Raw genomic sequence first — 9,948 nt, 5'->3', positions numbered from 1 at the left:
ATGTGCAACACGATGCTACAATATAACCTTGGATAAGTTATATTAATCAATAAAACTCTGTAATGGACCAAAAGGAAGGAGGTACATCAATTAAATAGTAAGCACAGAAGACAAAATTTTGGACCTGACACAGAAAGGTACAAGCTAGTGAACAACTGCTCAACAGTTCCGTGGGCTTTGAAGGCTTCAGAAGGAAATGCTGCACCGAAGGGAAACAAAAAATGCCATAAAACAGACACTGAATCAGACAATATCCGTTCTGAAACGCTTCCACAAATGTCATGCAGTGGACAATGCAGTTACCAGGCCAGTACTCAACAATGTGACTACAGACACAAACATGGAACATCTTTACACTGTTTCCTGTGTGGAAGCAAAGGTGGCCAATATAGATAGACAGGTTGCACTCTATATTGCATGCTGATAACTCATCCCTTCTTTCTCTTCTCCTGTTTCTGTGTGTGGGGGAAGGGGGGGGGGTTGAAAAGTATACAGTCCATCAACAGAGTAAAGGATGGATCCAACCCACACAACACACAGACTCAAAACTGAATGCATTTCAGATTCAACATATATATGGGAAATATATCAAACATCAACATTATACAAATATATTAAAAATGATGATGACTTTCCTCTGAAATATGGGTGAACTTCTAATGAACCATATGACATTACATCCCAGAAGATGCGATCCTCCATAGACGTCTTCTCTTTCCCATTTCCTACTGTTGACCAAACACAAAACACCCAAACATATCATGAAATTTACTCCATACTCATGAGATAGCAGTGATGGGCTACAGGCTGGATGGCCAGGGTTCCATTTTCAGCAAGGACAAGAGATTTTTCTCTTCTCCACAGTGTCCAGACTGGCTGTGGGGCAGAACCAGCTTCCTGTCCAATGTGTACCTGGGGCTCCTTCCTAGGGAGTAAAGCAGCCAGAGCATGAAGCTGACCACTCACCTCCATCTAGTGAAAAGGTCAAGAATACTAGAGTTATACCTCCATTTGTCTGTATGTCTTCATGGCATAGCACTTGATTAGTTAAGCATAGAACACTTTACTTACCACATACAAATGTGAATATGTATGGGAGCCATGACTGCTAAAGTGATGTGTAAGTATTGCGGTGGAGCTTTGGGATGTGCTTCAAATGCTTATTTTTAAATATCTCCTCTCTAATTACATCAGAAAACTTTAGTTTCTTAATTTAAGTGTTATTCCTTGTTTTGATCTCAGCTACTATATACCGTAGTACCGACAAGAAAAGCAACCATATTACAGGATACTTCTGCCTCTATTGCACATATGCAGAAAAACAGAACACAGAGGTTTCACATGTCTGCAACAGGCCACTAGTTCCAACATAATTTGGCTTGACTCTGGCACTTTGTGACAGGTATATGGTGAAACAAATGGGTCTGCAAGTTCAGACATTTGCATGTCACCAGTAACTAAGCATAAGGTCATAACCACATTTGCATGTCACCAGTAACTAAGCATAAGGTCATAACCACATTTGCACGTCACCAGTAACTAAGCATAAGGTCATAACCACATCTGCATGTCACCAGTAGTTAGTTATTTAGAGAGGGTGGGTTTCCCCATGCACCGCGACCAGTTTGATCTACTGTGCTTCCCTCTATGATATTCTACCAGTCTCTATACCCTACCGATAAATGGTGCATACCATCAGTCCCGCCGAGCAAGCGAGTTCAGCCACTTGCTTAGCGGTATCTATAATGCTACCCCCATCTATCAGAGGCCTTAGAGACTATTGTTGGGCGGGAAACGTCCTGGAATTTGGCTCAGTGATCCCCTTTGGGGATATGAGGTTCTTTTACATGCCGTAAAGTTACGACACGGGACACAGAGCTTAAAGTCCCTCCCGGAGGACTCGTTCCCTGAATTTTTCCGCCCTTAAAAATTCGACGACCTCTGCCGCGTATTTGAACCCGCGTACCACGAGTCATGAGGTGGAAACGTTACCTCTAGACTACGGAGGCCGCTATGTCACCAGTAACTAAGCATAAGGTGTTCATCACGATTTGATAAATATCTCTTTGTACCTGCATTTAAATTTCTTTCTTCTTCTTCCTGTTTTGATATTTTCGCTTTTATGTGAGTTGTCTTATTGAATCTAAATCACATAACTGTACGCACCTGAGGAGAGTGGCAACTACAAAGTCTGAAGAAGTTGTTTATATTCTGGAACAACACAATTGTGAGCCTGCGGAGGTGGATTCTTAATGAGGTAATCATTAAGATAAAGTGGAGGCACGCATGGTATCCTCTTCTTCACCAACACAGACAGGTCAACTGGCAGAGATGCTTTACCCAGCTCGACAAAACAATGAGTGGCTTCATCAAGATTGCTGCAATTGAAACAAATGAAGATACTACATGAACCTAATGAAACTGCGGTTGTACATTGAACTGACCCATATGGCTCGAATGCACTGACCCATATGGCTCGCCATGACCACACCAACAGGCCAGACCAGTCTGGAAATTAAGTTTCTCCTATTTGGATCCTGCTCATAAATGAGGAAGACAGCAAGTTACAGGACAGTTTGGTTTGACTTACCACCCTACTTTTGCGTTCTTTCATGGTATTTCCTTCTTTCCTGCATTATACTGATCAGTTTGGTTGCCTCATCTAATTACCAATTTTGTCATTTGTTCACCCCCATTTCGGAGTCAGGACAGCTGTTGGTATAGAAACAGGTTACAGGTTGGACAACCTGGGTTCAATTCATGGCATATGCAAGAGTTTTCTCTCCTCTATAGCATCTAGACAGGGTCTGGGGGCTGGAAATAACAGGAGACTGGAGAAAACAGCATAAAGAGGAGCTTCAGAATTCCTACTCTTCACCAGACATTATCATAATGATCTAATGGAGGAGATGAGAAGCCTGTAGCATGGACAGGAAAGAAGAGAAACACATAGAAAATTCTGGTCAGAAAACCCGAGGAGAATAAACCACTTGAATACTTAGGTGGATCAGGGAAATAGGGTGACTCAATATTGATTCAACTGATTTGGCTTGGGACAGGGAAAAATTGCGGTATCTTGTGAACACGGTAATGAATCCTCAGGTCTCAGGTTCCAGAAAGGCTGCAGAAAGTTTAGTAAGAAAACCTGAATGGAGGTGATATTGAAGAGCTAGGCATAGATGGGAGAATACTAAAATGTACTTTAAAGCAGTTGGATGGGTGGTGTGGAATGGATACATCTGGTTCAGGGTAAGGCCTAGTGACAAGCCCTTGAGAATGCAAAATGTTGAGAATTTCACTGCATGAGGAATGGGTAGCAATCAAGAATGATTGTTTCCCATGTAGTGAGTTAGTTAGTTACCTGAAGTCCACCAAACGACCTCCTCCTGCAAGAATAAGTCTTTTGAACGGCTCTTCTCTCTCGGCAGAAATACACACTGCAGCTCTCATGCCCATGAACGCACCAGTCATTTCTCCTGTCAATACACAACGCCAGCGGTGTGCCGAGACTGCCAGTTCATGTTCAAGAGAACAGGGTTTCAGATCACGCATCAGTGACACAGCAGATGGATTTCCCCATTCAAACTCATCCTCCTGAAACAATTTGTTGGCATCACTGACTGTATCCAACATAAGATGTGGAAAACATACAGACTGAAATATAAAATATAACAGAATATGCACTGTAAACAAGTAAAAAGACACTGCCACTATATATGTATATAACAGGCTGAAGGTTTCTATTCTCTAACTAATTATGTCAGAAGTAGTTATGAACAGGAGGAGAAGATGACAGCAATAAGGAGCAATGGAAGTCATGCTGCGCTGGTAATACTGTGTTAAATTTTGCTGAAAGAAGTTCACAGTACAGCTCCAGACAGGAGCACCATTCAGTGCATACTGTTGTTCTGTCAAGTTTAGTATCCATGTATAAATGTAGCTGCTTTTCCAGAACTTCTCAAGCTTACAGCATAAATATTCAGTGAAATGATTATTTTGAAGTGTCACTCAGGGCTGTAATGTGGATCACAATGAAATAAGTACAGACTGATACCCCAACTTTCAATAGGCTTTATTCTGGATTTTAACCATACTGTTGAAGTACCTGTATAAAATTGACAAGGAAGATCATAGTATTCAGACAAGATGCAAAACAAGTCATATAATTCACTTAAGATACAGCCACAATAATCGCTAACTTCACAAAGCTGAGCCCTTCTCAATAAGTCGCCAGTCACGCAGCTACTAAAGAACTTCCCAACTTTTTATGGAATCCGAAAGGTTCATTGCCATGTTCAGAAGAGCCCTCCACTGGTACCTATCTTGAGCCAGATCAATCCAGTCCATACCATCCCATCCTATGTCTCTAAGATCCATTTTAATATTATCCACCCACCTACATCTTGGTCTTCCTAGTGGTCTCTTTCCTTCTGGCTTTCCCAGCAATATCCTATATGCATTCCTCTTCTCCCCTACACAAGAAATCGTTAAAGTATAATATTCTGTTCATAAGTTGCACAGCTTTGAAGTTTCAAATAAATTTAAAGAAAAAAGAGTCTAAAGAGGGAATATTTACAAAAACTAAATTGTCATTACAGTGAAATCATTGGTTTGGGAGAGAAAATTCTTGTTCTCCTCTCAATTCTCAAATTGTTTCACTCTGACACAAGGGATAAAGAAAGGGAAGAAAGGGAGATGGGGGGGGGGATGTAAGCTTGTACAGTTAAGGTCTTACCTTTGTTTTGACGTCAGAAACTTGATGTTATAATTAAACTGTATTTAAGGTATAAGCAATAACAGATGATGATATTTGTTGATGAATTTCCAATGGACATTACACCAGTAAAATTGAAAGGATTCTGACGATGGTGTATACTGTACTTCTTTTGGACTTCATCCATTGTCTGGTATGTAAAAGACAAAAGACCATGTTTCGGAGACTGGAGACAGATCCAGTCTCCGAAACATCGTGATCTTTTGTCTTTTACATACCAGACGATGGATGAAGTCCAAAATAAGCCAAAAGAAGTACATTACACCAGTAAGCCAAAAGTTGCAACAAAAAAGGGCTAATAAACCAGTGTTCAAACATGTGTTACGCAGATGCATTTGGTGCAGATAGACTCTGATCCATGTTATGGATGCCATGGCAAAACACAAAGTGATAATGGGCATTAATATCTGTAGCTCCAGCTATATAGGATTCAATGGTAGGATGATTTGAGAATAATTAAGTAGAAAGAATCTGGAAGGAAGTGGTAGTGGTCTGATTTGAGATAGTTTCCTGGTATCTGCCTGGGAGGACTTAGGAAAACCATGAGAAACCTGTCAGGATAGCCCATCTCCAGGCAAAGATTTGACTGCAAAGCGTAATACAGCGAGACAGTGAATGCCGAAATGGTAGCTGCTGCAGCTCAAACCTGACAGCCAGTCTCACACAAAATGTATCTTACCATTGTAAGGAAATGTGTTCATCCATACCTGGATAAAACGTTCTTCTTTCTGGCTAGCATCCAAGTAACCCTTGTGTAGCACCCACTTTCCTGATGCAATGCTGGCCAAAAGCTTCTCACTTCGAACTGGGCGACTACACACAAGATGAGTTGCGGAGGGATCAAATGTAGACTTGGAAGTCACCTCACCCCCAAGAGACACGACGATTGATTCGTAATAGTCACGATCCTGCATTGCATGATGAGGGAACACAGTCAAGTAAGTCTGATACACTGTAACAGTACACACTCTCCAAGGTGCGACGTAGACAACTTTTAACTGCAGTAATTTTCCCAGTCATGCAATACCATAACTTAACTGTGTCACTTTATAACTCCATGGAGGAACTGATCATCACTTACCAGGTAGGAAACTTCACATCTTTTATCGAACCAAAAGGCTCTTTGCCATGCCCACAAGAACCCACCACTGGACCACATTCTGAGCCATGAAACATATCCAATCCACGTCCTCAAATACAGTTTCCTTAAAATCAACTTTAATATTATCCTCATATAAATTCCCACATATTCCAAGCGCTCCTTGCCTTCTCATTACCCCAAATCCATGGACTGGGGTCCTTCCTGTTAAAACTAATTCAAAGTCAGTCAGTCAGCCAGGAGATTCCAGGCCAGTTGACCCTACCTTGAACCAGATTAATCCAGTCCACAATCTCTCACCCTATTTCTCTGAAATCAATTTTAATATTATTCTCCCATTTGTGTCTACCTTTCCAATTTGTCTATTCCCTTCAGGTTTTCAAACCAAAATTTTGTTTGTTGGTTTCCTCTTCCCCAACTATTTCACCATCTTTGGCTTCATTACCCTAACAGTACTGGGCAGGGAGTACAAGTCATGAAGCTCCTCATTATGCAGTTCTCTACAGCCTCCCTTGCTCTCCTCCTCAGGTCCAAAAACTCCTACTCCCCTCCAGGTTTTCCATCTAGGCTTTTGTATGTATTTCTGATCTCTCCGTTGCATGCAACATATCATACCCATTTCATTTTACTTTACTTACTTGAACTAACAGTAAGTGGTGAAGGCTAGGAATTACACAGCATTTCTTAATAGTCTTCCCTTCATACTCTTCTCACTTCTTTTCCTAGGTTACAACATGTAATATGTGCAGAAAGAATGAACACTAAGACCAGTTTCCATAGCCCCATGCCCTTGGGATATGCTAGTTATGTGGTGATGTCACAACAAGTGACACACAGAAAGGTATGATTTTGCCTCAGGCAATGGCAACACTGTGGGGGCATGCAGTAGTATATTTGGTTGACGCACTATGCTACAAGCTGGAAGGTCACAGGTCTGATTCCTGATGAGGTCACTGAATTTTTCAGCTGAATTAATCCTTCCAGCCACACTATGGCCGTGGAGTTGACTCTGCCTCCAACAAGAATAGTACAAGGAATATTCCTGGTGTGTAAGGCTGATAACCTCAACACCATCTGTGAGCTGATTGTCTACAAAATGTGGGATNAGAATAGTACAAGGAATATTCCTGGGGGTAAAGGGTGACTGGCATGTAAGGCTGACAACCTCAACACCATCTGTGAGCTGATTGTCTACAAAATGTGGGAGCCTCAACATCTCGCAATCCTATGGGCCTCCATGGCCTGTTACAGGGGTAGCTTTACCTTCATCGGCAATACTGTTCATTCTGAAGGAATGTCTTACCTTACTCAATTTGCACTCTTAAAGTGAATGTGGCAGTTGTGATGACACAGGACTGCCAAATAAACAAACTATAAAGATAAATTTACAAATACAGAACTAAAGAAAGACATTAATTAATTCATATCCGCGCAACATGCTGCAAAACATTTTCATAGTGAATAGAACTACATCCTCATTTCCACATTGGTGTTCCCCAAACCTTAACCTAATTACCCCCTCCCTTCCCCAGCTGCAGAAATGGAGAGGGGATGGTGTGACTGTTCAGTTCACTTACCACAATGCCAGACAACATGAACTTGTACATCTGCTGACCGCAATGGGATTTCTGTAACATGAGAGAAAGGAAGCAACTATAAATCACAAAGTACTTGACCCTGTGTCTAAGCGCCTAACTATGACAGTGTACAGAGGGAGTGGTGATGCAAGTCCATATCTAAGACGTTGTAACCTTAGCATCAAGTGAGGGTGAGGGTGAGTGGTCTGTTCAACCCTTTGAAGCCATCTAATCTAAATGACATGAATACCTCACAGGAAAAACATTGTCTCCAAATGGTTAATGCTGTTCAGGGAAATAACTGCTGCTTACTTGGGGGGGTATTCTGTGTCCGTAAAATTTGCAGGCTGTGTAGCAGTGAATGACAGAATCATAGACAAAGTAACAATGGCCTATTTGAGGTACTATTTTGGCATCTGCACAAAGGGACTGAGGAAAACTACAAAAAATTGTGGTCAGGATAGCTAGTGTCCTGGCCAAGATTTAAACTAAGTACCTCCTGAATATAAGTCTAAAGTGTTACCTGTAGACAAACCTGTTCAGTCCCTTACCCTTACCCGTTTCTGTCCGTTAACATCTATAGGGTCGTCCCAACCAACCAGTCCTTGTGATTCCTTTCTCAAGTCTTCTGGAACATAAAAGCAATTTAAAATACAATTATGTTAAAAAGAAACTCTGTGTAGCTCAACAATAATACAAAAGTGGTGCTTCGGGCTTCCCCATCTATGTCTACAGCCGTATTCCCTTCTGGCCCAAGTGCTGGTCAGTAGTGAAGGTTATCACTACCGACATCTGTGCGAATACAAAAACTACATGACAGAAGGGGAATTCAGTGAAATATGACGAAGATACACATCGATACACTTTTGCCAACGGCGTTGCCACGACACGAAGGCTCCCTGGTAGGCGGATTCCGGAAGGTCCTTAAGGGTCTGCGTGCAAGCCTCTTTGACGGCACTCAGGGTCCCATGATGATGCCCTTTGAGGGAGGATTTCACTTTCGGGAACAGGAAAAAGTCTGCTGGTGCCAAGTCGAGACTGTAGGGGGGTTGGGGTACCGTCGCGACGCCGTTTTTTGTCAGGTAGTCAGTCACCTTGGAGCAGGTGTGACTGGGTGCATTGTCGTGATGCAATTTCCAATTTCCGGCGATGGCTGGCCTCACCCGATTGACCCTTCTCTTCATTCTTCTTAGCACTTCCAGGTAAAAAGCTCCATTCACTGTTTGCCCCTCAGGTACAAATTCGTAGTGGACCACCCCCTGGGCATCGAAGAAAACGATGAGCATGGTTTTCATTCTGGATTTGCTCATTCGCGCCTTTTTTTGGACGAGGTGATGCCGAAGTGTGCCATTCGGAACTTTGACTCGTACTCGAATATCCAACTTTCGTCTTCCGTGATGATGATGTCCAGAAAGCCGGGGTCTTCCTCAACGCGTTGCAGAAGGTCTTCGCAAGCAGCCACTCGTCTCTGCTTTTGGTCGTCCGTCAAGACCTTCGGGACGAGTTTCGCGCAGACCTTTCGCATTGCCAGATCTTCAGTGATAATGGTGTGCACCGTCATCTTATCAATGCCAACACGATCTGCAATCATGCGCACACTTAACTGACGGTCTGAATTGAGTACATCAAGCACACGTTGCATGTTGTCGTCGGTTCTTGACATTGACGGCCGTCCACCGCGGGGCTCATCCTCCACACTCTGTTGGCCACTTTTGAAGAGCTTGTGCCACTTAAAAACTGCAGTTTGTGACATGCTTTCATCCTTGAACACTTGGTGAATCATGCCCAACGTCTCCGTACCCGATTTCCCCAGTCCAACACAAAACTTGATGGCGTACCTCTGTTCAATCGTTCGCTGCATTCTGCGCTTGCACCGACTCACTCGACAGGGGTCTACTGAAAACACGGCCTGGCCTCTACGAACGCGCTCAGGCGAATGGCGCTTGGAGCGTGTTAAAGGTTAGACCCCCACTACCACGCCTGCGCGGTGCGAGCTTGCTGCGGTGTACAGTCACGTAAGGGAAAGATTTTTCCCGATACTTTTTATACGGATGAAAATAAATAACAAAATATCACTGTAGCACCTTCATTTAAAAACTATGAAAAGACAATCAAATCACCCATTGATAGAAGACTCAGAAGTTTTATTCGTTTTGAACGTAACAATGCAGGTTTGAAGAGACTGTCGAGTTTTGTCTGAACAGACAAGTGACTATCTGCCTTCCTAAATGCCACGTGTCTCTTAAAGTATGTACTCAACTGTGAACAGAATTTTTCATATTTTGATCCACATTATCCAACATCTGGATTAACTGTAACCAAATCAGTGAGAGTTTACTGCATATCAAACAATCAAAATAACATATGTTTGCTGAATCTAATGCGTATCTTCAGGCATCAGCATTTAGGAACATCATATATTGAAGCAGCCCCAATATTTCAACACATACACTGCACTTGCCATCTTCAGGAAGAATGAGGTGAAAAAAAAAGAAGAA

General features: G+C 42.4%; 1 protein-coding gene across 4 annotated transcripts in view; it reads right to left on the bottom strand.

Moving 5' to 3' along the window:
• Positions 1–932: 932 nt before the first annotated feature.
• The window catches only part of LOC111875331 (DNA topoisomerase 2-binding protein 1-A), a 50,798-nt gene continuing 41,782 nt past the window's right edge, over positions 933–9,948 (bottom strand). For 3 of the 4 annotated variants that reach the window (XM_023871487.2, XM_023871488.2, XM_023871490.1), the window contains 6 exons: positions 8,008–8,078; positions 7,451–7,501; positions 5,482–5,682; positions 3,362–3,594; positions 2,167–2,378; positions 933–972 (listed from right to left, as the gene is read on the bottom strand). In XM_023871487.2, coding sequence (XP_023727255.1) covers positions 2,183–2,378; positions 3,362–3,594; positions 5,482–5,682; positions 7,451–7,501; positions 8,008–8,078 — 752 coding nt within the window. In that variant the 3' untranslated portion in view covers positions 933–972; positions 2,167–2,182. The remainder of the gene's footprint in view (positions 973–2,166; positions 2,379–3,361; positions 3,595–5,481; positions 5,683–7,450; positions 7,502–8,007; positions 8,079–9,948) is intronic. The other variant, XM_023871489.2, reaches the window with a different exon arrangement.

This window comes from Cryptotermes secundus, unplaced genomic scaffold (assembly GCF_002891405.2).
Source record: "Cryptotermes secundus unplaced genomic scaffold, Csec_1.0 scaffold1789, whole genome shotgun sequence".
Taxonomy (NCBI): Eukaryota; Metazoa; Arthropoda; class Insecta; order Blattodea; family Kalotermitidae; genus Cryptotermes; species Cryptotermes secundus.
This window is presented reverse-complemented; position numbering and strand designations above follow the sequence as displayed.